The 27,157-nt window shown below is 42.1% G+C and overlaps 1 protein-coding gene, 1 long non-coding RNA gene and 1 other non-coding gene across 6 annotated transcripts in view; all 3 read right to left on the bottom strand.

The window, feature by feature from the left end:
* The window catches only part of LOC118621564, a 28,254-nt gene extending 8,281 nt beyond the window's left edge, over nucleotides 1-19,973 (bottom strand). The window contains exons 1-2 of the long non-coding RNA XR_004957726.1: nucleotides 19,092-19,973; nucleotides 17,453-17,529 (exon numbers count right to left, since the gene is read on the bottom strand). This is a non-coding gene — a long non-coding RNA (uncharacterized LOC118621564). The remainder of the gene's footprint in view (nucleotides 1-17,452; nucleotides 17,530-19,091) is intronic.
* On the bottom strand, nucleotides 13,809-13,891 carry TRNAL-UAA. Its single transcript has one exon. It is a non-coding gene; the product is annotated as a tRNA-Leu (tRNA).
* Nucleotides 19,974-24,017: 4,044 nt separating the features above from the next.
* Nucleotides 24,018-27,157, bottom strand: part of STX11 (syntaxin 11) — a 57,085-nt gene continuing 53,945 nt past the window's right edge. For 3 of the 4 annotated variants that reach the window (XM_036247952.1, XM_036247953.1, XM_036247954.1), the window contains one exon: nucleotides 24,018-25,913. In XM_036247952.1, coding sequence (XP_036103845.1) covers nucleotides 25,045-25,913 — 869 coding nt within the window. In that variant the 3' untranslated portion in view covers nucleotides 24,018-25,044. Of the gene's footprint in view, nucleotides 25,914-26,370; nucleotides 27,008-27,157 lie in introns of those variants that run through there. The other variant, XM_036247955.1, reaches the window with a different exon arrangement.

Here is a 27,157-nt window from a genome sequence, read left to right as displayed (position 1 = left end):
TCTTAACTTGAAAACGCAAGTGTGGAGCTGACTCCAAAACAACTGGATCCAAGAATTCAAGTCCAGTTTTTTTGTTTTTTGTTTTTTTGTTGGCACAGGTAGTTTTTTTTTTTCTTTTTTATTAATTAATTTTTGTTACAGATATTTCTCCTTTCCCCCCCACTGATTCCCCCTCTCCCTCCCTCCCTGCCCTGTCCCCAGTTTGTTGTCCATGTCCACTGTTCATGCATACATGCATATAAGTTCTATGGTTTATCTCTCCCCAACCATACCCTCTTCTGGGGATTGTCAGTCTGTACCCCACTTCCACGTCTCTGGGACTACCCCATTCCTCAAACTGTTATGTTCATTATATTCCACAAATAAGTGAGATCATATGATACTTGTCTTTCTCTGTTTGGCTTGTTTCACTTAGGATGATACTTTCCAGGTCCCTCCATGTCATCTCAAAGGATAAGAGATCTTTCATTCTTACAGCTGCATAGTACTCCATTGTGTATATGGACCACTGCTTTTTTAGCCATTCATCTACTGATGGACACTTGGGCTGTTTCCAGATCTTAGCTATTGTAAATAGTGCTGCTACAAACATGGGGGTACATATATTCTTTCTGATTGGTGTTTCAGGCTTCTTAGGGTATATTCCTAGAAGTGGGATCACTGGGTCAAATGGAAGTTCAATTTTTAATTTTTTGAGGTAACACCATATTGTTTTCCATAGTGGCGGGCACCAGTCTGCATTCCCACCAGCAGTGTACTAGAGTCCCCTTTTCTCCACACCCTTGCCAACACTTGTTTGATCATTTGTTGATGGCGGCCATTCTGACAGGTGTGAGGAGATACTTTATTGTTGTTTTAATTTGCATCTCTCTGATGATTAGTGATGTTGAGCATTTCTTCATATGTCTCTTAGCCATTTGTATGTCCTGTTTGGAGAGGTGTCTATTTAGTTCCTCTGCCCATATTTTAATTGGGCTCTTTGTCTTCCTTTTGTGGAGTTGTATGAGCACTCTCTATATATTGGAAATTAACCCCTTATCTGATATATCATTAGCAATTATGCTCTCCCATACAGTGGGTAGCCTTTCCGTTTTGATGATTGTATCTTTCGCTGTGCAGAAGCTTTTGAGTTTGATGTAGTCCCATGTGTTCATTTTTTCCTTTGTTTCTGTTGCCTTACGTGATGTATCAGTGAAAATTTTGCTGTGTATGATATTTGAAATTTTGTTGCCTACATTTTCTTCTAGGATTTTTATGGATTCATGAGTCACATTTAAGTCTTTTATCCATTTTGAGTTTGTTCTTGTGTAGGGTGTAAGTTGATGGTCTAGTTTCATTTTTCTGCATGTAGCTGTCCAATTTTCCCAGCACCATTTAATAAAGAGGCTGTCCTTTCTCCACTGTATGCTCTTGCCACCTTTTGTCAAATATTAAATGAGCATATTGCCTGGGTCCATTTCTGGGTTTTCTGTTCTGTTCCACTAGTGTATATGCCTGTTCTTGTGCCAGTACCAGGCTGTTTTGAATACAGTGGCTTTGTAGTAAAAGCTGAAATCTGGTAATGTGATCCCTCCAACTTTGTTCTTCCTTTACAAGATTGCTGTGGCTATTCGAGGTCTTTTTGGTTCCATATGAACTTTTGAAGTACTTGTTCTAATTCTGTGAAGTATGCTGTTGGTATTTTGATGGGGATTGCATTGAATCTATAGATTGCTTTGGGTAATATGGACATTTTAATGATGTTAATTCTCCCAATCCATGAACAGGGTATGTGCTTCCACTTTTTTATATCTTCCTCTATTTCTTTTTTCAATGACCTGTAGTTTTCTGCAAATAGGTCCTTTATTTCTTTAGTTAAGTTTATTCCTAGGTATCTTAATTTTTTTGCCGCAATGGTAAATGGGATTGTTTTCTTAGTTTCTCTTTCTGTGAGTTCGTCCTTGGTGTATAAGAATGCCATCGAGCCCTGGCCGGTTTGGCTCAGCGGTTAGAGTGTCGGCCTGTGGTCCCGAGAGACCCGGGTTCGATTCCCACTAAGGGCATGTACCTCGGTTGCAGTTTGTCCCCGGCCCTGGTTGGTCGTGCGGGTGGCAGCCACTCGATGTGTCCCTTTCACATCGATGTTTCTCTCTCTCTCTCCCTCTCTCTCCCTCCCACTCTATCTGAACAAAAAATGAAAAATGTCCTCAGGAGAGGATTTAAAAAAAAAAAAAAAATGCCATCGATTTCTTGATGTTAATTTTATATCCTGCTACTTTGCCAAATTAATTTATTAAGTCTAGTAAATTTTTGATGGAGTCTTTGGGGTTTTCTACGTATATCATGTCATCTGCAAATAATGACAGTTTCACTTCCTCCTTTCCAATTTGATCCCTTTTATTTTTCCTTCCTATCTGATTGCTGTGGCTAAGACTTCCAGTACTATGTTAAATAAGAGTGGTGAAAGTGGGCATCCTTGTCTTGTTCCCGTTCCTAAGGGAAATACTTTTAGTTTTTGCCCATTGAGTATGATGTTGGCCGTAGGTCTTTCATATATGGCCTTTATTATGTCTAGATATGATCCCTCTATTCCCACATTGCTGAGCGTTTTTATCAGAAATCGATGCTAAATTTTGTCGAAGGCTTTCTCGGCATCTATTGATACGATCATGTGGTTTTTATTCTTCATTTTATTTATGTGTTGTATCACGTTTATTGATTTGCAAATATTGTACCAGCCTTACATCCCTGGGATGAATCCCACTTGGTCATGGTGGATAATTTTTTTGGTGTATTGCTGGAGCCAATTTGCTAGTATTTTGTTTAGGATTTTGGCGTCTAGGTTCATCAGGGATATTGGCCTGTAGTTTTCTTTCTTTGTAGTGTCTTTTTCTGGTTTTGAAATTAGAATTATGCTAGCTTCATAAAACGAGTTTGGAAGTCTTCCTTCTTCTTGAATTTTTTGAAATAGTTTGAGGAGAATGGGTGTTAGTTCTTCTTTGAATGTTCGGTAAAACTCCCCCGTGAAGCCATCCGGGCCTGAGCTTTTGTTTGCTGGGAGAGTCTTGATTACATCTTCAATTTCTTCTGTTGATATTGGTCTGTTCAAGTTTTCTATCTCTTCCTGGTCCAGTTTTGGGAGACTATGTGTTTCTAGAAATTTGTCCATTTCGCTTAGATTGTGGAATTTGTTGCCATATAATTAATTATTCATAGTAGTTGTTAACGATCTTTTGTATTTCTGTGGTGTCAGTTGTTACTTCTCTTTCATTTCTGATTTTGTGCATTTGGGTTCTCTCTCTTCGTTTCTTGGTGAGTCTAGCTAAGGGTCCATCAATCTTGTTATCTTTTCAAAAAACCAGCTCTTTGTTTCATTGATCCTTTGAATTGTTTTTGTTTTTTTGGTCTCTATGTCGTTTATTTCTGCTCTGATCTTTACTATTTCCTTCCTTCTACTTGCTCTGGGGTTTTCTTTTTGTTTGCTCTCTAGTTCTTTAAGTTGTGAGGTTAGATAATCTATTAGAGATTTTTCTTGTTTTTTTGAGGTAGGCCTGTACTGCTATGAACTTCCCTCTCAGAACTCTTTTGCTGCATCCCATAGATTTTGTGTTGTTGTGTCTTCATTTTCATTGGTTTCCATGAAGTTTTTGATTTCTTCCTTGATCTCCTCGGTGACCCATTCATTGTTTAATAACATGCTATTTAGCTTCCATGTGTTCAAATGTCTTTGTATGTTCTTCTTGCAATTGATTTCTAGTTTCATGCCATTGTGATCTGAGAACATGCTTGATATGATTTCAGTCTTCTTAAACTTGTAGAGACTTAGTTTGTGCCCTAACATGTGGTCTATCTTTGAGAATGTCCCATGTGCACTTGAGGAGAGTGTGAATTCTGTAGTTTTGGGGTGTAATTCTCTGTAGATATCTATTAAATCCATTTGGTCTAGTGCTTCATTTAGAATCTCTGTTTACTTGCTAATTTTTTGTCTAGAGGATCTATCCAGTGATGTCAGCGGGGTGTTGAAGTCCCCTGCTATGATTGTATTGCTATCGATTTCTCCTTTGAAGTCCTCCAAAAGATTTTAAATATATTTTGGTGCTCCTATATTGGGTGCATATATATTTATCAAGGTTATATCTTCCTGTTGGATAGATCCTTTCAATATTACGTAGTGGCCTTCTTTGTCTCTAGTTATGGCCTTCATTTTGAAGTCTATTTTATCAGATATGAGTATTGTTACCCCAGCTTTTATTTCCTTACCATTGGCTTGAAAGATTTTTTTCCATCCCTTCACTTTCAATCTATGTGAGTCTTTTGTTGTGAGGTGGGTCTCTTGTAAACAACATATAGATGAGTCATGCTTTCTTATCCAATCAGCTACTCTGTGTCTTTTTATGGGAGCATTCAATCCATTTACATTGAAGGTGAGTATTGATATGTACTTATTTATTGCCATTTTTGTTTAGTGTGGTTCTATTTTTCTTCCTATTTCTCCTGCTAACTACAGCAGTCCTTTTAACATTTCTTGCAGTGCTGGTTTGGTGCTAATGTATTCCCTTAGCCTTTTTTTTGTCTGGGAAGTTCTTTATTTGACCTTCCATTTTGAATGATAGCCTTGCTGGGTAGAGTAATATTGGATTCAGATCCTTGTTTTTCATGACCTTGATTACTTCATGCCATTCCCTTCTGGCCTGTAGTGTTTCTTGTGAGAAGTCAGCTGAGAGCCTTATGGGGTTTCCTTTGTAGGTAACTTGTTGCTTATCTCTTGCTGCTTTTAGGATTCTCTCTTTGTCTTTAATTTTTGGCTGTTTGATTACTGTGTGTCTTGGTGTGGGCCTGTTTGGGTTCTTCTTACTTGGGGCTCTCTGTGCTTCTTGAACTTGAATGCCTTCTTCCTTCACCAAATTAGGAAAGTTTTCTGTCACTATTTCTTTGAATATATTCTATAACCCTTGCTCATTTTCTTCTCCTTCAGGGACTCCTATGATGCGAATATTATTACGTTTTCAGTTGTCCCACAGTTCTCTTAAGCTGTCTTCCTGTTTTTTAATCGTTTTTTCCTTTTTGTTTTCTGATTGGTTGATTTTTCTACCCTGTCTTCTAGTTCACTGATCCAGTCTTCAGCTTCCTCTACTCTGCTTTTTAGACCTTCCAATGTGTTTTTCATTTCTGATACATCGTTTTTAATTTCCAACTGGTTGATTTTCAACATTTCTATGTCTTTACTCATGGTGCTCATGTCCTTACACATGCTGTTGAGCCTCCTCAAGATCATGGCTCTGAATTCTAGTTCTGTTAACTTGCTTAGCTGCACCTCATTTATCTCATCTTCGGTAGAGGTCTCTTGTTCTTTCATTTGGCTTTTGTTTCTGTTTTTCACCATTTTGGCTATCACAGTGGGCTTTGGAGTCTGCCAAATTTTCCCTGTGGGTGTTGGTGTTCTGTTGTTTGTGGCTCCCTCCCCTGGGTTTGGATGAGGCAGGGAGGACCCACTTTAACCACCACTGTGAAGTCTTAACTTTCCTCTAGCTTTTTTTTTGCCCGGAGGCTATTAGTAGAGGTCACCTGAAGAACCTTGGTTTCTGAGTTGCCTGAAAAACTCCCTCAGGTGCTCAGTGTAAGAGGTTTTCCCGAGGGTGGTGCAGATGCTGGTTGTTAATGGGCCTCAATTAGCATTTCAATGGCTGCCAGGTGGGGTTGAATCTCCGAAGGAGGGTCCACCGCCTCTCCCCAGGGCCCTGGGAAGGAGTAAGATGACCACAGTCCTGAGTGGCTGCACTCGGCAAAATCTCTGAGCACCCTCCAAATCCCGAGTGTCCCCACACAGTTCCAGTCCAGTCTGCCTTCTCTCTGCTGGAGCCCAAGGTGAGTGGCTGCTGCCAATTTAGCCTCTGTCCAGACTCTGCATCATGGAGCCGCCTGAGACTTAACCTGATGGCGCTGCTCCCAGCCAAGGGCAGCTGAGTCTGCGGCACCAGCCGAGGGCGTAGCACTCAGCTGAGTTTGCAGGACTCAGCTACATTCGCAGACGAGGCGGCAGCAGCTTCCAGCCGAGTCCCCTGGTCCCAGCCGAGGCCGCTGGTCCCTGCCCAGGCCGCTGCGGACCGTGGGCTCCCGGCCTCCTCTCGCGTCCTCTCAAGCCTACCAGGATTGAGTCAGTGTCTCTGGTTATGTGGTCCTCCAGGCTGCCTTTCGGTTGCCCCTTCCTGACAATTTGTCTTTATTTTCATTGTAAATCCAGTTTGGTCCTGGGAGATGGTCTGTGTAGCTCCATTCACTCCGCCACCATTTTTTCTCCTCCCTTAAGTTCACTTTTGAAGACTCCCCTCCCCCTCTCTCCCTGCCTTTCTTTCTACCTTCTCTCTCTCTCCCTACCTCTTCCTTTTCCTCCCTCTCTCCCTTCCTTCCTTTCCCCATCCCCTCCTCTCTCCCTTTCTCTGTCCCTGTGGGATGCATTCAGGCTCTCTCTCCTGGTGCTGGGCAGGTGTCTACCGACCACCTTCCACGTACAGCTATCCACTCCGTGCAAGCTCTCTGCATCTCTCCTCTTTGAACTGTGCCCTGCAGTTGTAGGACAAAACTACAACCGTGAACAAGTTAATGTCAGCATTAGCTGTTTAATGCCAGTATTCCCTAATAAAATGTAAGATCTATGAGGATGGGACCTTGTCTTTCCTACTCATTGCTATATCCCAGCAACCCAGCATATCACTGCCCATGCTGGTCACTTAAAATACTTACTGCATGAGTAAATTGCACTGTTGGAACTAAAGGTTGCCCCGTTTTCAGTGCTGATTTTTCTCCACAAGACTTCCTTCACATTTTGAAGACATGAGCAAAAGGCAGCAGTGGCTATATGTTCTATGAGCAGGTATAGAGCTGACTTATGGTTCCAAGATGTAGAAGCAGAACAGACAAATCCTGTGGGAGGATCTTCGCACTCCAGATCTACCCAGGGTCTTCTCCACCCAGAATTATGCAAGTTCATCCCCATCTCATTTTGGTCTGAGGACTATTCATAGAAGACTAAAGTCAGCATTAAAGAAATGGACTGATTGCCTGGCCCGTGTGGCTCAGTGGATTGAGTGTCGTCCCTTGGACTGAGAGCTCCTGGTTCGATTCCCAGTCAGGGCACATGTCTCGTTTTTGGTCTTGATCCTGGAGCATGCAGGAGGCAGCCAATCATGTTTCTCTTTCCCATTGATGTTTCTATCTCTCTCTCCCTTCCTTTCTCTCTCAAAAAAAAAATAAAATAAAATAAAAATAAAAAAAGAAAGAAATGGACTGATTGATTCAATTAATATGTTATTGAGGTCATTTCAATTCATTAAAATTCATTGTGGTTCCATGTACACTTTTACATGTTGTTCTTTGTAATGCACTAATAGAATCGGGCATTACAGGGACTCACAGTTGAGCTCCTCTGCATAATAATAGATGTCACTGCCAGTCTAGACTCTGTGAAGCACTTTGCCCCACTTAAAAGCATGACATCATACACTATTTTGCATATCTTCCAAGTGATAGGGGTTTCTTATTTTTCTTATGTGGAATAAAATAAATTTAAATCTGAATGCACCTAGAATTGAAGTTGAACTAGGTGAATCAGAATTGCTAGCGTTTTAAAAATGTGAACAACATCTTTTTTTTTTTTCTATCCTCACTCGAGGACATTTTTCCATTTTTTGTTCAAGTAGAGTGGGAGGGAGAGAGAGGAAGAGAGAGAGAGAGAAACATCAACGTGAAAGGGACACATTGAGTGGCTGCCTCCCGCACAACCCAACCAGGGCTGGGGACAAACTGCAACCAAGGTACATGCCCTTAGCGGGAACCGAACCTGGGTCTCTCTGGAGTGTAGGTCAATGCTCTAACCGCTGAGCCAAACTGGCCAGGGCAACAACATCTTTAATATAGTTACTTGTGACTAACCTAGTGGGTGTGACCCTCAAGGGAAAACAATAAGTTCATCTGAAGAGTTAGACTTTAAAATTCTGTGTTATTTTTTTCCTGAGCTATTTTTTAACATAAAAATTATTCAAGAAATTACTCAGAATTTTGTTTAAAAGGAGATTTTTTTTATGATGAAGAATTAGGCATTTAAAGACTTTTATTTTATTTTTATTTTTTTGGTACGTGCCCCTAGCAGGAACCAAACCCAGGACTCTCTGGTCCACAGGCTGACACTCCAACCGCTGAGCCAAACCAGCCAGGGCCATTTAAAGACTTTTAAATGGGAAAAAGGTTTAATGAACAAATCAGAAGAATGTAACCTATGTCCCTCTCCCACATGTCCTTTGCTAACGACCTCACTTTACTACAATTACTATGGCAAGTACAACGTCTACCCAACAACAGAAAGAATAAAGGCCCTATTCATTTCACCTTTGTAGCAAAACCATTCTCGTAGTTAATCCATAGGTGCACTTTATGAGAATCACTAGAGTATAACAATAAATTAATCTGTTAACCATTCTATATACCAGGTATCTTGTAAGCACTTGATCACCATCATACTAAATACAACTAATTTGATAGATACTATTTGTAAAAATTATATTTCCTTTATTGATTTTAGAGAGAGAGGAAGGGAGAGGGAGAGAGAAAAAGAAACATCAATAAGAGAACATGCATTGGCTGCCTCCCCCACACCCCACACTGGGGATGAGACTCACAACCTGGGCATGTGCCCTGACCAGGAATCAAGCCAGCAGCCTGCTGGTGCAGGGGTCGACACTCAACCACTGAGCCACACTAGCCGGGCTTGATAGCTACTTTTATCACACCCATTTTAGAGTTGAAAAAACAAAGACCTGGAGAAGCTAGATAACCAGTCCAAAGTCACATAGCTAATAATAAGGGTTGGAGGTGGGATTAAAACTTGGGCTGCCTCTTAGGACCTATGCTGTGTTTCACAGTGTATAAAAGAGACTGTAGAACTGAGACAAATATTCAACAGTCTTCTTCATAATCCATCTTTTCAATACAACTTAAAAATTACCGTATTCAGTGACTGCTAGCCTCACCATAGCAGTTAATAAAATGGCTGGAAATACAACCTACACCAAAAGATAAATGTGAGACTTGAATGTATAACCTACCCAGATATAAATGACCTAAAAACTACCTACTTGCTTGCTTCTTTGGGCCCCTGAATCTTGATTCTCCTAATTAGATAAGGTCCAGTTCGCTTGAAGAAGAAAGAGAAGGAGGAGGAGAAGAAAAAGAAGTATGAGAATGCCAATATTAACTATATTTTCTTATTTGCTGTATTCTTTCTTTTTTTTTTTTTTTTTTACTTTTATTGATTTTACAGGGAAAGGGAGAGAGAGATAGAAACATTGATGAGAGAGAACATCGACTGGCTGCCTCTTGCATGCCCCCCATGGGGGATTGGGACCACAACCTGGGCATGTGCCCTGACCAGGAATCAAACCAGCGACCTCTGGGTGCATGGGTCAACACTCAACCACTGAGCCACTGGCTGGGCTGTTTGCTGTATTCTTGATGCTCTGGCATCTGGGTCCTTGTGGACCGAGGAAGGATGGGGTGGCCCATCCCAGGGTTAGCTAATTTCTAGAGACACCAGACAACTCAGGCACAGTTTCCATTTCACTTTGGTAAGGACCCAGTGCAACTATCGCTCCTCTGCCAGGCACTCTGAAAAGTGGTTCCGGGACATCAAAAACTATTTGAATGAAAACAAAACCAGGTGGTTCCCAATAAACCAGGTGTATACAATAGCGTTCTATCCAGCACTCAACTAGATGTGAGACACCTGGAACCATGCTCCCTGACCCTGACATGGCATCTTTGTAACTGAACTGACTCATTAAAATGTGGGGCATTATCACTGATCTCATTTGAAAAAATTATCAAATGTGTGACATGCATTCAAGTTGTTCATTAGTTAGCTGCAATTGTATCTAAAAGCAAAATGTAAAACAAAGGGAATCATTAAGATTTCCAAATTCTAACTTGTTACTAAGGACAAAAGAACGCTTCTTGTTCAGGATTTCTCAAACTGTACATGACTTCTGTGTTTTAAAGCTAATGGCTAATCCAAATCTCTCTTCTTCAATTTCAAAGTCAGATTTGGAGTTTGAAAAAATATATATTATATTGAAACAAACAAAGATAATGTGTGTGATATGAGATGAAGGCCCTATTCATACAATTAAAATGATAGCGTGTGCAAGTGGCAACAGTGTTTTGGGATTGTTTTCAATGGCAGATTTATCATTAATGATTGAAAGAGAACAAGGAAAGCCAATTTACTAGACGGATAAAACATAGCCTTAATGTGATCTTAAACACAGAAACTGAGAAACAACACTTTATCTGGAGTTTTATAGTCAGAAGAAAGCAGAATTTAACAAATAAATTTGCCTCACATCAACCAGTAGATGTCACTGTTGAAATGTATTGGCAACACTTTTCCTACAGAGTTCTGTGTAAAAGCTCAACAGAAAATTATCAAACAAGTTTGGATATCTGACTAGTTCAAATCCACAATAAGAATGCTTATAAATCCCACCTCTTAGTTTATAATTCAAAGTAGTGACTTAATTTCTTATTGTAAAAATAATAATTGCAAAATCTTTCTAAGCTGGTATATCTACAAGTGATTCAAATTTAAATATAAAATGTTTTAAGAATTTTGAAAAATAAAGACTCTAAAATAGCAGGTCTACTTTTCAGAGAAAAGTAAAAATTCTGCCACATTTTAAGACAGGATTTCAATTTTTAAGAACTGATACCCTCTAGTTTTGTTTTTTGTTGTTGTTGTTGTTTTGGGTTTTTTTTGTATCCTCACCCGAGGACATTTTTCCATTTTTTTGTTCAGGTAGAGTGAGTGGGAGGGAGAGAGAGGAACAGAGAGAGAGAGAGAGAAACATCGATGTGAAAGGAACACATCAAGTGGCTGCCACCCGCACAACCTACCAGGGCCGGGGACAAACTGCAACCGAGGTACGCGCCCTTAGTGGGAACCGAACCCGGGTCTCTCAGGACCGCAGGCCGACGCTCTAACCGCTGAGCCAAACTGGCCAGGGCCCCTCTAGTTTTATACATGTAATTTTAAGTAAAATAAAATATTATTTTTTAAAATATTTGAAGGGAAAAGTATGTCTAATTGTACGTCACATCGTCTAGGTATAATGGGTCTAGGTATATGCTCTCATCTGTCGAAGGAGACTGTGAATGTAAAAGTATTTTGAAAACTGCACACTGGTCTACACATGAAAGGTACGACTTCTTTCTACTTGCACAGTATTTTCTACTTCCCACAAAGAATGTCTCCAGAAGAGGGAACTCAGTTACGAAACACCTACACACTCATAACCACCCGGCGGAGATAAATGTTATTTTTCTGCTTGCAAAAGACTGGTAGCCTGGGAAAGTTGGTAAGTCTGTCTGACCCCAAAGCCTGAGTTCTACTGAATCATCATGGGATTTGAACTTTTATCAACTAAATCAGGTTCTTAGATTTTGCTGCGTTAAATTAAATCCACATCAAGAATCCTGCTAATCAGAGGAAATCGATGATAAAATACTTTGTAGAAAAAGATATAATAAAGCAAAAGATCCCATCTAAATTAGCTTGTGAAGATTGAAGTTAAGTAGGCCACATATACTGATCAATATAAAATGTGTGGGTCAGTGCCCTAGGATCAACCTAACAGTTTCTTATATCTAGACCAGCAGCTCTCAGACATCATTTCATCCCTCTGTGGCATCTCAGTGATCTGTTTGTCAGAATTTCAGCACGCTCAACAATACTAGCTGGTCTTTTATGGTATGTGCTAAAGCATAGTAACTGGTTACTACTGACTAGAAGCCTGATCTACAATATAGTTTTAAGGAACAACGTAAAACTCCACACCACTGCCTTTTCTTGGTGGTACCGATGCCTATCTGAGCTTGAACACATTAACCCAAACACCTAAATTTGCACGAGCCCTGCATTCAGGCCCGAAAGGCTTCACATCAATATCGCTGCTCCCCTTGCTCAGCTGTTAAGGAGGAAAAGAGAGAAAGACTGAGCTCAGTCTAACTGGCCATTGATTGAGTTAAACAAATTTCCCCCTAAAATATCTCCTGCCAATTCAACATGCCTCCTTCTCCCAGGCCTATATAGACAGATTGAGAGTTTCTCCATTGAAAGAGAAGCTGCTTCCAAATGCAACACTAAACAGATTGCTCTTTGTTTCCGCTCCTTCAGTGGATCCAGGCACCATTCTTAGCATGGTTTCAAGGTGGCTCCACCCTTCGGTTTTTCTCTCCTTTTCCCCCTGCCGTCTGGGAGCCTGGCTCTTCCATCAGTTCTCAACTAACACTGACTCTCTGGAAAGAGTCAGGGCCTCCATACTGCTCCTTTAGCGCCTGGCATAATTCATATTTTTTCATTGTAAATGTGGTTCATTAAAATCTCTCTCTCTCTCTCTCTCATTATCTACTAAGATCTTTTGAAAATGGCTGATTCTAGGGCTGGGTCCAGGAAAATACAAGGTAAGGATGGAATATCTTGGACTAGAAAGTAAGGAAATGCTAAAGAATGATAGAGACATCAAAAAAGTCAGCTTGAATGGACTCCCACTGGCCAAATCTGGGCATCAAAACAAATACAATGGATTGTGACCATCAGTTAAAATAGGATACCATTAGGACATACTTACATTACTTATGATTCCATAAATACTTGAATAAAATGGAAAGTGTAATGAGTAATGGGATTATTTACATAGCTTCAAGGAACTTCCCCTCATAATAGGATTAATCACGAAGGGGAAAGGAGTTATTTTATAGTGGAGAAGCCTGGCAGAGAAGCTTAATCAAGTGAATGAGTTAAGATCAGGAACAGGCCACACTGAAAACATTCCTCCTGAGAGGATGCAGTGCAAACACAGAAGTCTGCCATAGTCCCGCTTCAGTAGCATAACCTGAACCCAGTGGCGAGGAAACATCAGACAAACCCAAAGTGGCAAAGGGACCTTTTACAATATGATTGACCTGTCATCCAAGAGCAGGAAAGTCGGAAGAGACTAAGGAATCATTCCAAATCGAAGAAGCTAAGAAGTGACAAGTCAGCGCAATGCATCTCTCTGAACTGGGGCCCTTTTCTTTAAAGGACACCTGGCGATTCAGTGGGGCTGGGGGTGGTCGGTAGTAGTCAATCACCAAGGTGAATTTTCTGATTTTAATGGTTGTAGTACAGCATCCGATCATGTTAAGTAAAGGGTTCTTTGCACTATAGTTTCTCCCTTTACGTTTTAGATTACTTTCATTTTTTTAAGTATTTAAAAAAACTAGACCATGCCATTCGTATTTTTAAGGTATAAACCAAATGCAAGGTCAGAGTCCATTTTAGAACTATGATCAATACTGTCTCGGTCGAGTTCATGGAAAAACTGTGTACGTACAATTAATTTTGGCGAAAGAAAAGAAGAGAGCAGAGGCCGGCTTTGACTGTCCGCAACTGCAGTTTCTAACGACGCTGCCACGTCACGAGCGCTCTCCCGCCGGCCCGCGCCCGCCCCCAGCGAAACCGCAGACCCCGCGCGGGCACCACGGAGCCCGCCCCACCGGCCCCGGGCCCGGCCCCCGCCCCGCGCCCTCCGGAGCCGGGAGCCCCGGAACCCGCCGCCGCCCGCGCGCCACGCCCAGCCCGCCCGCTGCCGCTCCCGCCGGAGGGGCTCCCCAGCGAGCGCTGTGCGTTACTGTTCCCCAGCCCGAATCGGAATTCTTGAGTCCAGGCTGTGTCGTGCTTGGTGAGATGTAGATTTAAAAATAATAACAACAATAAAGCGTCTAAAGGAAAGAGAAAACTCATATACCAGGAGTGGGGTTCGAACCCACGCGGACATATGTCCATTGGATCTTAAGTCCAACGCCTTAACCACTCGGCCATCCTGGTGCAGACGAACGGTGTTCCTTTCCTCGTCCTACAAGCTGTATTCCACCGTCCTCCGCGCTCCCTCCCGCAAGAATGTCGAGCCGCCTCGCCGCGGCTTCCCGGGCTCTGCCAGCCCGAGCCCGCCCGGGCGGCCTTCCCGCCGAGCCTCGGGTTCCCGGCGCCGCGGCTCACTGTTGCCCCCGGCCCGCCACGGCCGCGCGGGCAACTGCAGTGGGGCTTGGCGCGCTCTGGGCCGCGGCGGGCGGGCGGGCGGGCGGGCGGCTCGCTCCGGGCCCGCCGGTTGAGCTTCCGGTTTCGAGGTGCGCGGGCGCAGGAAACAAACACCCCAGTCAACTTCTGGGTTCCCAGGGCACGTTCCGCGGGCTCCCGGGACAGGTGGCGCGGGGATGGGCCCAGAGCTCGGTGTTTGGTGCGTTTTACTGGGAACAGGATACACTCCGAGAAACGAGTCGCAGGCGCAGCAGAGTTCTCGGGGCCCTAGCGGTGGGTTGTGTTCTTGGCGTGTGTCACAGCCACACTGGAAGAAAGCTTTGTGGAAGTTTGTCCAGACTGTGCCATGGCAGGTGCAGGGCGGGGTGGCCCCACTGGCCTCCCTGCCGGCCCCAGGCCCTACCCCACTGCACCACCCCGCTAGCCACCGCAGCCTGCTGCTTCCCCCATCCTACGGCCTTCCTTGTTTCACTGTCCCAGCTTTGACAAACCCACTCTCAAAAAGAGACAGAGAGAGAGAGAGAGATGCAGCCCAACTCCCTTTTCCTTCCGTGTGGTTGGACCTAGTGGCTCATTTCTAATGTACAGTATAAAACGGAAGTGACAGTAGCAACCTCGGAGTCTAGGTCATCATCTAGGGTGCTCTATCTCTTGTATCACGTCCTCTGGAGGACACCGGCTGTCGAGTCACGGGCAGCCCTTTGAAAAGCCCATGTGGTGAAGAACAGCCAGCAAGGGACCGTCGTGCCCCATGAGAGCAGGTCCTCCAACACAGTCAAGCCTTTGGACCAGTATAGCCCTGGCCAACACTTTGACTACAACCTCATGAAAGACCCTGAACATATATCGACCGCCGCAGCCTGATTTTCTGACCTAGGAAACTATGTGAGATCATAAATATTTATTGTTTTAAGCTGCTAAATTGTGTGTTATTTTTCTGCAGTTATAGATAACTGATAGGCCTACTGAACAAAGTTAGTTTCTCTAGCTCTGAGGATGTATTCACCAGCATATATTTAGTTTCCACACATATATTTTAAATAATAATCTTGCTGACCTCTTTGCTAACTTTCCTTCTTCTGTATGTTTTCAAACTCCTGAATGGATTGCCCATATTTTCCAGATCCACCCACTTTCAGTTTTCCCCACAATCCTCTGACATGGGGCTTCTACACTCATTTTCTCTCTATCTTCACTAAAACACATTCACGTTTAAAACTTGTGTAAAATGCAAACAATATAGGAATGAATAAAGTAAAATGTGCAACCCCATAAATTGAGACCCCTTGTGCTCTGGAGAAGCTAAGCCATCTTCGGTCCCTCTTCTGCTTTTTCCATGCTTCACTCTGCCTCACGCTCCTCCAAAGCCTCCCTTCCCACCACACGTGTCATTATAACGTGAAATGAGTAAGTAGAAGTTACACTTACCTGCAGATATGAATATGAGTGTACAGAATTCAGAGAGTTCCAAATAATACTTTAGAAGTGTCCTTCTCACGCTGCCTGACCTCATTTATTACAATAAAAATTAAGGTGTGTGATATTATTAGGAATATATTATTCTTGGTGACAGAATTTTCTGTTTCAGTACTTACAGAATTTAATTTTTGTATCAAACCTCATGAAATATAGTACGCACAAATCCTGTATAGTAAGTGGAAAATAAATTAGTCTTTTTGTCCATAACTAAGAGTTGCCATGATGATAGCAACAATTTTTCAAAACTATCGATGCGACAAGGAGCAGCAGGACATCCCAATGTAAAGGTACAGGCATAGTTCCTTTAATTGTGCTTCACAGATGTTGCATTTTTTGCAGGTTGGAGGTAAGCCCTCCAACGGCAACAAGAGTAGGGCTCACTTTATCGCAGTGGTCTGGAATGGAAACCACACACTCTCACTATCTCAGAGGTATGCCTGTATTGTTTAGATTGTAGTCAATAGACCTAGTTAAAATTCTAATTTTTTCCTAGCTGTGTAGGCAATACACTCTTCACATCTCAGTTTCCTCATCTGTAATGTGGGAATGATAATACTACCTACTTCAGAGAAGTGTTGTGAAAAATAAATAAGGTATGTAAGATGTCTAGCAGGATGCCTGGCTCCAGGTAAGTTCCTGTGGTAGCCAATATTGGTTGCTTTTCCAACAGCCATTCCCAATTTGATTTCAGGGAGAGTAAACTCGTCCCCTTTACCCATAGGATTAATAGTATTATTTGTTGGCTATTAACTATCCTGGACCCATCTATGTAAAAGATGTATGTGTCTATCATTTTACTTTTATCATCCAATCCCAGAGGTTCCCCACTTTGCTTTCTCCCGCCTCCCTGATCTATCATCAATGAATTTCATGTAACCCACTTTCGTCTTTTCTTTTGATGTGTGAAATAAAATACAAAACTGCCAGTCTCTGGAACATTTTCTCAATCTGTTGAGATTTTACTTCTGGGCAATTGTCGACTGACTCATACTCATAAAAATTCTCTATAGGTTTGAATGTTTCTTACATTGACACACTCCGGATCGGGGCTCAGACTAAAATAGTTCAATACTAAAGGCAGGGTGAACTTAGAAAATGTAAACAAAGCCCTGGCCGGTTTGGCTCAGCGGTTAGAGCGACGGCCTGCGGTCCTGAGAGACCGGGGTTCAGTTCCCACTAAGGGTGCGTACCTCGGTTGCAGTTTGTCCCAGGCCCTGGTTGGTTGTGCGGGTGGCAGCCACTTGATGTGTTCCTTTCACATCGATGTTTCTCTCTCTCTCTCTCTGTTCCTCTCTCTCCCTCCCACTCTACCTGAACAAAAAATGGGAAAATGTCCTCGGGTGAGGATAAAAAAAAAAAAAAAAAAAGAAAATGTAAATAAAGACACCCTCAGATTATATATCATAGATGTTGGGTGACCATATATATAATTTCTCACCAAACCCAGATACCAGTGAAAGTGAAGGAAAGAGCTATTTAAAGTTGTGCTGGGACAAGCCTGCAAGAATCTGGTCCCAGGAAATTTACCTAAGGAAAAGAAATGAGCATGCGAGTTTGTACTTAAATTAATATCAGTTCTGTACTTAGACATTTATTGAATGAACAAGCATATTATAAATTATATAAATTTAAATAGAAATCAAAATAAAATTCTGACGTATGAAACATTTTCTTATTGGGTCAATTAGGAAAATTCAGACAAGAAATTGTAGCTGCCTTCACAGCTCTAGTATCTGGTGTGCATTTTGGATTACAGGAACCACACAATAGCTCGTAAACATTCATTTTTTAACCATCAGAAGCAATCCTTTCATTTCATTTGGTTGTAGACAGAAAGTATAGAACTAAATGAAAGGCATTCTGATGTTTTACCTCTGGATCTGGGAGGATAATGATTCCATTAACCAAAGGATGTCCATAGGAGGAAGAACAGAATCTGTTTGAGGAACCTGTGGGACATTCACAAAGAGAGTCAAGCAGACAGGATATAAAAATCTGGCGCTCAGGTGACAAATCTAAGCTGAAGATACAAATTATTGAGTGACTGACTCGGGCAAATTTCCTCGGGGTCATACCCTGCAGGCCAGAACCACAGGCAGAGGGGCCGCCCAAACACAGTCTGTGTAATCTCTTGTCATCCCCTGGTATGCTTGGGCAGGACCCAGCTGGATACACTATGACCTGACACCCACTACTCACAAAGCAATGTTTTTCAAAGGTGAGAAGAGAACAAGCAGAAGAAAAAGAGTCTAGCTTGGGTCCCAGATACTCAGGGTGAGTGTCCATTCATCCCGACAGCACTTGGGTACTTTGGGTAAAGTTGAAACTGCCATGTTTACTTCTTGTCAGACAAGCTAAAGAGAGCTGCTGGGGTCATCAGGGGTCAGCCTTCTCTCCACAAAGGTTTGGAAATGATCACCATAAGGTAGCGAAGCCAAGGGATTGCTGAGATCAGCTACAAAGAGTGTACAGAAAAGGAAGGGTCAAGGGCAGAGTCCTTGGCCACTTCACATATCAGTGTGTGGGCTAATTTATTTGACCCAATAACCTAAAAAATATGTGAGGTAACTGTGTTTTTATGCTACCAAACACTGGAAAGCAGTAATTGTTCTCTCCCTTTTTCTTAGTTGCCTTACCCACACCTGGTGATTTATTATAGCTGTGGGGTGTGCAAGTGTAGCTATGGAGAAGCCAAACACTGGCAGCCAAGCCCACACCAGGTACGTGGTCTTTGGCAAATGACAGCCTCTTTCTTCTGTCACATAATTCAGAGGAGTTGGTAATATAAATTATGCATGTTTCATTTTGTTGTGTTTTGTTCTTGCAGTATACTTTAAGGAGGTGATTCAGTTGTCCAGTTGCAACATAGTGTACCTATAATTCCAGGAGTTTTTATTTGTGGTATAAACTGTAGTATCTACTATTTTAAGACCCTGTGAAATTTTTGAAAATGTAAGATATAGATATGGATATATACATATATTTTTTCCCTTCTGAAAAAAAAGCAGACCAAGCAAAGAAACAGTAGGCTGAATAGAATTAATAGCATCCTGCTGTCCAGTTTATTTATTTTAAAAAAATAATGCAATAGTAGAAAGAAGAGAGGCATGGAAATTATATTTTATCCAACTGTAAGAACAGGCAAATCTTTGTCATTTTTTAACAAACAAAAAAAAAAAGGAAAAGGAAAATAAATTAATATGCAAGTGAATATAAAAGTTTTGAGTTATCCAAAATCTATAAAGGCCTTTAGGTATTAGAAGACATTTCCAAAATTTCCATCTCACTTAACACACTGAATTTAAGCCCCCCTCCCCCCCAAATTATGCCATAGAATATCATAAAACAGAGTTTTACCAAATTATACTCAGAGAGCGGAGGAAACATATCAACTTCATCAACATTTAGTGTTTTCAGCTTCCTCTTTCTGATTTCTGGTCTACTTCAGTCACGTCCCCTAACTCTATCCTGCCCTTCTGGGTGTCCAGGTGTATCTTGCTCTCTGACCTACCTTGCACCTAGGAACGGGCCATCCTTCTTTCCTCCTTTCTTTTTTTTTTTAATTTTCCGTCTCAAGTTCATTCACACCACTGAATTATTCCTTTCAAAAATATCAATTTGAAGGCTCTCGTCTGTTATTGAGAAGGGAGGGTTTGTCTTCATCATTTTCACGTCCCCTAGTGTGTTCTGTCAGCAGCGCTGAAACGCTCTGTGGGAAGAGCTGCAACCTGGAAATGAGGACTTAGTGCAGTTGCTTCGGATCTTAACAGCGGCCAGTGCAGTGTCAGACACAGGAAGTTACCCCACTGACGAGTTGCAGCATTAAAAGAACCGGCACTTTCTTTCATTTCCCAGTTTTACTTTCTCATGGGTAAGTGTTATGTTTTAATAACTTGCGACTTAGTAACATTTCTTGTTTGACAGGTTTCTTCCATGAACCAGATTAACAAATACAGATGAAGATTATGAAGAGAATCCATGTTACCTCATTTTATGCCCTTTTAAGGGAGCGTCAGACCACAGGGCAGGGCAAAAGAATAAACTAGTTAAACATTCCTAGCTGCAAGAGAAATTCTTGTCTTCATCACATGGAGGCTAAATAATTTTTTTATCTAGGGGTAACATTCCTTGTAAATTCTCTCTACCCCCTGCAGATTCTCTTCTTGATTTTGTACACAACCTGTTTTGAAAGAGGCGGAGCACCAGCTCAGCTGCTGGCGCTGGGGGGCACCTGGGGCCATGCCACAGTCGCTCTGCCAGGTCAGCTCCAGCAGGGAGAGAGCCCTGCAGCCCAGCTGAGCTCATAGCTCAATGGAAGGGCTCTTTAGGGTCCTCCAATCTCTTCTTGGTCTTCAATTCCTGCAGGGGAAGGGATGGTCTTGTAGTTATTCTCTGCACGATACACATGCAACTGAACATTTTTGTATTGAATAAGCTTTATGATCCTTAAGGAGTCTGTATGTATGGGGTGGGAAAGGTGGGGACGGTGGGGGGAGGCATACCCCTACTACTTAGGAGATTAGACTGAGACATCTCAGGGCATCCTCATATACAGAGACCTGAGTGATTCAGAACAGTTTAGGACTGATGCCCAAAGCCACTGCCTTGAATCACAGCCTTTCATAACAGATTTATGGTGGCTTAGAACAAATCCCCAAGTATGGATAACCTAGGATCTGCAGGAGGTATCAGGCAAAAGGGTCACATAACTGGAGACCACGTTGATGAAAAATATAAAGATCTTGGCATAGATACATAGGAACACATGCATTACATGTACATTCCTATTACACAGCTTCAAGTGCTTTTCTCTTTGGGATAGCTAGACTGTGCAAATAGCTGGGCCTATTTGGAATTAGAAATAAGGGTATATACATATTTTGCATACTCTGTTATTTTTACCCACTATAAAATATCATGGAATACTGGGATATAGTGGGAGAAATATGTCTGAAGAGTTGGCTATAGGACCATGAAAATGTAGACATATATAGTACAAAAAATGGAAGAGACCTGAGAAGCTAAGGATGCTTGCACTTAAAATGGCGTATAAAGAATATTTTTAAAACAATGCCAGGAATTTAAAAATGGTAGTGATGGGACTTGTCCCTCAATCCTCATTTGTCAGGATATCACTGGTTTTAAAGCATCCTATGTAGTATCACCCAGATCACCAATTCAGAAAACCTTATTTCTTGCCAGCAAATATATAATCTTTACAACAGCAGCTTCCAGTCTATAAGAATATCTTATCTATTGTTTAGAACACATGTTGGTAATAAAGATGCCCAATAGTTATACGATGGTAAAGTTACATTCTAGATTCTATTCAGTTTCCATTTCTAATAGCCCCCATTTAATTAATTGCAATGATTTTCAATTCTGCCGTCAAAAGCAAGTCAACTGTTACTCTGATTACAACTGGATGTTTCAAACTATCTATCATCTTGATTACAAATGAATGAATTGCAGGCTACAGACGGAGATACTTGGCATATTTCAAAAAGAGGAGTAGAAATTATGTCTGGTGGTAGAAAATAGAATGATACGTTTTATACATAAAATCCAAGACTGCAGTTACCCTATTTTATTATTTTTAAACTATAAATAATTTTCAGTAGTTTCCTGTCAAGACAGGAACTTTAGGAGGTCAAGTCCCATCAGGCCTCGCGTGCCACCTCCCCCTCTCTGCCTCGGCGCTGCCTACGGAGTTGGCAGCAATCTTCTGCTTGGTACCATGGCTGCCCTCAGACCCCTCGTGAAACCCAAGATTGTCAAAAAGAGGACCAAGAAGTTCATCCGGCACCAGTCAGACCGATAGGTCAAAATTAAGCGGAACTGGTGGAAACCCAGAGGCATTGACAATAGGGTGCGCAGAAGATTCAAGGGCCAGATCTTGATGCCCAGCATTGGTTATGGGAGCAACCAGAAAACAAAACACATGCTGCCCAGTGGCTTCCGAAAGTGTCTGGTCCTCAGCATCAAGGAGCCTGAAATGCTGCTGATGTGCAACAGTGTTACCGTGCTGAGACTGCTCACAACGTCTCCTCAAAGAGCCACAAAGCCACTGTGGAAGGAGCAGCCCCGCTGCCATCAGTCACCAATCCCAATGCCAGGCTGCGCAGCGAAGAAAATGAATGGACAGATGTGTACACATTGTATTTGTGTTAACAAAACCATAACATTCTGCCAAAAAAAAGAGACAGGAACTTTATATTGTAGAGCCTGAAAAATATGTGTATATGATACTATAAAGCATTTTTAACTATAAAGCATTGGTACTGTTTTTAAATAAATATAAAGCATTAGTACAAGAACACTAGTCTCTTTTCAAGTCATTATCTTGAAAGGACATAAACTTCCTCCCGTGATGTCACAGTTCAAATGTTTTAAAATTATTGATCAGCTTTTTAAAAATTAATTCAGATTATGGTGGATACAGATGCCACCTAGGTGAGCACCTTTCCTATTTCTGATATTTCTGGAGTTGCCACCGCCTATAATCTGTGGTTGTGGCTGAACAGTGTAACTTTGGGCTAGTTGGAAGTAGTCACCACCTATGTCAAAATAGCTTTAAAAAATGTCCACCCTCAGGCCCTGAAGGCACTACTGTTCTTTGTGGTTGGTGGGTTCTTTATGAATTTTGCAGATTTACCACAAAGTCTTCTTTTTGCCCAAAATCACTCTTCAGAGTTTGCCAGGGTATCACAGGATGAGGTAAACCAACACGACAGCATCTCTTGGTGGCGCTGGAGCACCCTGTCCAAGGGAAAGGCCAGCTTTTGACGCACTGCTTGGCTGCGGAGCCAAGAAGGGCTTTGGGGAAACAGGGCAGGACATGGGAAAAGCCAGGCGATCCCTCCCCTCGGTCCACTGAGCTTGGCCTCCACAGCTGAGCTCCTTCTGGGGCTTTGTGTCACGGCTTGGGAAGAATCGAGGGAAAGCACTTGCCAAATTGAGCAGAACAGCTGCTTCCTGCTTAACTGTTTTGAATGGAACATTTAATTTCTTTTTCAGAACATGTTTGGATATAAGAAGGAACAGAAATGCCAACATGAAAAATAGTTTTTTCATTGTAGGAAAAAAGCCCCCAGTCAAAAAAGAGAGTCTTGGTGTCTTTATTCCATTTTATGAAAGACTGTGAACAGAAGAAGTGTTTATTTTTCCTCAGAAGTTAATAACGGTTCATTTAGTCAAGTCAAGAACAGCTCTCTCCATCTACAAGAAACTTATTTAATAACAATAATGAACATAGTACTTAGCACAAGCCAGGTGCTGTCTGTGTGCTTTTACCAGTTTAGTCACTTACTTCCTAGAACAACTCTATGAGGTAGGTCCTATTATATCCATTTTACAGATGAGGAGACTGAGGCACAGAGAGGCTAAGGAGCATGCCGAGTAATACGGCTGGCCTGAGGAGAGACAGGGTTTACACCCAGAATGGGCACCCAAATCCGTGCTCTTAGCCACTGCCACACCCAAGTGGTTACTGAAAAGCAGAAAGAAAAATGCTTACCTTTTCCTAGGCAGGAGTTATCTAATCACTTAGCATATTAAAGTGCAGTTTTTACCTAATTCTCCAATGTGAAATATGGGAATTCAAAAATACATAGAGGCTGTGTAAACTCATTTACTTTTATGAATGGTTCTAAGCAAAGAAAATGCTTTATGGGTTTAAACAAGTCAGATGCATGAATTATTGTCTCTTGTGGAAACTAGCTGGTTGTCTGTATTTACAGTCTCTCTCCTCTTCCATGAAAGACATAGCAGTGGAGGTGTATGGAGACTTTCTTGTTTGTCAGGGAAAGGGAATTAGGCCAAATTAGGTCAAAGGTGAAACATCCCTGGCGTTAACTGAGAAAGAAATGGGAAGAAATTTGAGAAGAGCCCAGTGGGACTTGGTTTCCACAATTCTCATATTTAACCATGAAATCAAAATTAGGTGCAGGGCTAGATTTTCATGGTCGTAAGCAGTTTAGTCAGTGAGTTACAGGGTTCACATACTCTTCTTTCTACTCCTTTTAAAAGTTCACTGTCCGAAGGACCTGAGAATTATGACCGCTGAATAAATTCTCTCCTTTATTAAATAATGAGTAGAAAGAGTTCAGAGTTGACTCAGGAGAAAGGCAGGAAACATGGTAAATGTGGGTAAGGGCATTCCAAAGTTTGCAAATGAAACGAAATCTCTAAAACATGATGATTTTGCTAAACTATTGTAAGTAACTCAGGAGAGAAAGGAAGACATATCCCTACGTGAATTTTTTTTCCCTCTCTATTCAGAGTTCCATCCAGATGTTGCAACTTTAAGCAGCTACAAGAATTTCTAACTCAATAATTGAAAAAGTAAACTAAGACACAGATACATGAAATGGATATTTATAATATAATGTTTATTAAACTAACTTAAAAAAAATTATTTTAATTTAAATAACTCCATTTAAATGCACAAAAAGATGATCCACAGTAAAACAAAAGTAATATTTCCAAGAATGTTAATTTATTATCTCTAGTTCCGTATGCATTTTCAGCTGTTGACATCTGTCTTTATTACCATAACTGACACAGAATTGTTCAAAATAAAGTTTTGATCCAAATTGGACTGAATATGCAGATGGGAATGAGACAAACTCAAAACAAGAAAACCAATACCAATAACCAGTAAAAGTGTTTTTCTTGATATTTATAGTCTATATTTACAAAAGCAAAGTGAAAACCAATTAGTCATTATATACATGTTAGTATTAACATTTACATATGTATATGTGCATTTGTAACAAGGAAAAAAGATACATTTTAAATTATTTTTATATGAAAAATATATAACATGTGATTGAAACACACATCAATTTAAGTGCTTGTTCAATACTCAGTGCTTAAAAATATTTGGAAAAAAATTCCAAACTGTATCCTGATGGAAGATATTAAAAGTGAAGAGATAAGAAAATTGTGAGTGTTAATGATTTTTAATAAACGTGAAGATGAGCAGAAAGAAGATACACATCTAGGCAGGAATCACATAGCATGAACTACATAAGAGTGGGAAGTGAAAAGAGGTGAAATTGAACAGAACCAAGGCACTTTGAGGGTAGGGTAAATGAACTTGTGATGAGTTCATACTATTAGCCAGTGCGGAATTGACTTCCTCCTAGAGTGTCATTCGAAAATAGGCCTGGGACATTTACCCTACAATACAATACAACGTCAGTTCTTTGGCTTCGGATAAGAGGGCAAGGGTGCAATTTGCCATATAATGATCTCGCAACCTCAGTGGATATGTACTTACTGAACGGCATCAACTGTGGTCCCAAGCATGGGCTGGGTTGGAATTCCTGGACCTAGTTTCTCCTTTCCCTAAATACTGAGGTCCATAGGGCTCGGGACAACTTGCCCCAGTGAAGGGGGCCCGCAATCCTTCCCAGCCCATCCCGTTGGGAAGGGCGGGCGTGGTGTCCCGGGCCAGCCCGTCAGTTGAGGCAGGGGCAGCAGAAGCAGCAGATGGTCCGGCAGGGGTTCCTCTTCTTGTACTGCACTGCCTTGCGCACCTGCGCCTTGGCCTGGCCGGTGTAGTCGACGGTCTTCTCCACGTTGAGCTCGATGACATTCAGGGTGTCGGCCTGCTCCTCCACCAGCACGGCCATCTGCAGGAAGAGGTCGTGCACGTCGCGGATGCGGCTTTCCAGCTTCAGCAGCTCGCGGTGGCGACTCTCGATCTCGTTGAGGGCCGCCCGGGCACCCTTGACGTCGGCCAGCAGGTTCTCGGAGAACACATCCCACTTGCCCTGCTCAAACATGTCCTCGATCTGGTCGCCCGAGACGTCCTTGCCCATGATCTCCAGCTGGCGCTGGATGCGGATCTTGCAGTTCTCGCGCTGCTTCATCTCGGCGCGGTTGTAGTCGTGCATGGCGCCCTGGAAGGTGCGGGTGAGCGCGCTGTACTGCGCACGCGCGATGCGCGCCAGGGCCGAGCTGGGGCCGTGCTGGGCCTCGGCCTCCTCGCTCAGCGCCTTCATGGCGCGCAGCCTGCGGTGGATGCTCTCGCCGCGGGCCTTGATGTCCTTGGCAATGGTGTTGGTGTCGCGCTTGATGCTGCTGAGCCGCCGCATGGATGTGAGGAAGCGGGCATTCTGCTTCCCCAGGCGTCTCACGTCGGCCATCAGATGCTGGTTTTCATCCTGAAGGACCTTGATGTCGCGGTACAAGGACTCCAGGATGTGGTCCGTCTCAAACACGATGTCCTCGTGGGGTGACTCAAATTCATCATCCCCGTCTGGGACCTGCTGGTCATACTGCTTGGTTAACTCCAGAAGTTCTGGTAGCCGGTCCTTCATTTTGCCTGCAAGTAGATGCCCAAATTAAATTCCTCTAGTGAGAGTCACATATGTGCACTGAGGGAACTGAAGCTTAAAATAAAGAAAAGTTCTTCCCGGGCCGGTCAGGCATTGTCCTCTGCACCAAAAGGTTGGCGGTTTGATTCTGGTTAGAGCATATGATGTTTCTCTCTCTCCCTCTTTTTCTCTCTTCCTCTCTCTCTCTAAAAATCAATGTAAAAATCTTGAAAGAAAGAAAGAAAGAGAGAGAGAGAGAAAGAAAGAAAAGAAAGAGAGAGAGAGAAAGAAAGAAAGAAAGAAAGAAAGAAAGAAAGAAAGAAAGAAAGAAGAGAGAAAAAGAGAGAGAAGGAGGGAGGGAGACAAAGGGAGGGAGGGAGGAAAACAACTCAGCAATCTCAATTTTTATTCCTGGGTGTATAAATACACAGAAAGGAGCTAAAAGTTCTATGAGATTTTGCTTACAAGTGAAGAACTAGTGTGTCAGTCATGAACACAGCTGTATTTTAGAGCCTGTAGGCCTCTGCAATTCAATATTCTAGGTGCCCAGGATTCAATCAACAGTTTAAAATTGTAGACTGCATTGGGAATGTTGCAATCTTTTTCTTGCTTTTAAGTTCTCCAATAACTGCAAATCAAAACAGACACAGAAAAAGGAAAAATAGGGGGAAAAAATACTTGAACAGATCACAATTTTTAATAAGGAGAGTCAATTTACAAGGCCAAGCCTAAGTGTCTGTTTTGTGTCCATTTCAGCACTGGAGAGAATCTCAGCCCTGGACAGCATAACAATTCTTCAAATAGTATACATCGTGGTTTAAAACTTTTTCTTTTAGAAAATGTTATGAAAGTAAAACATGCTTGAAGTAAAACAACAACAAAATATACAAAGACAAAAATCTAATAAGGAAGCATAAAATTTGGAAGTTGAAATGTCCTTGTTCCTCTGCCCAATGTCATTAATACATACTTCAGTTTGAGTGCTTGTTCAATACTCAGTACTTATGAATGTTTGAGGAAAAAAAACCAAGATATATTCTAGTGGAAGATATTAAAAGTAAAGGAGAGCCCTGGCCAGTTTGTCTCAGCGGTTGGAGCGTCAGCCTGCGGACCAGAGAGTCCTGGGTTCGGTTCCCGCTAAGGGCACTTACAAAAAAAAAAAAAAAAAAGTAAAGGAGAACCCAGCTTATGTGGCTCAGTGACTGAGCACCAAGAGGTTGCTGGTTCGATTCCCAGTCAGGGCACATGCCCA

Source organism: Molossus molossus, unplaced genomic scaffold, assembly GCF_014108415.1.
Source record: "Molossus molossus isolate mMolMol1 unplaced genomic scaffold, mMolMol1.p scaffold_m16_p_8, whole genome shotgun sequence".
Classification (NCBI taxonomy): Eukaryota; Metazoa; Chordata; class Mammalia; order Chiroptera; family Molossidae; genus Molossus; species Molossus molossus.
The sequence above is the reverse complement of the archived record's forward strand: the minus strand, read 5'-3'. Positions and strand labels throughout refer to the sequence as shown.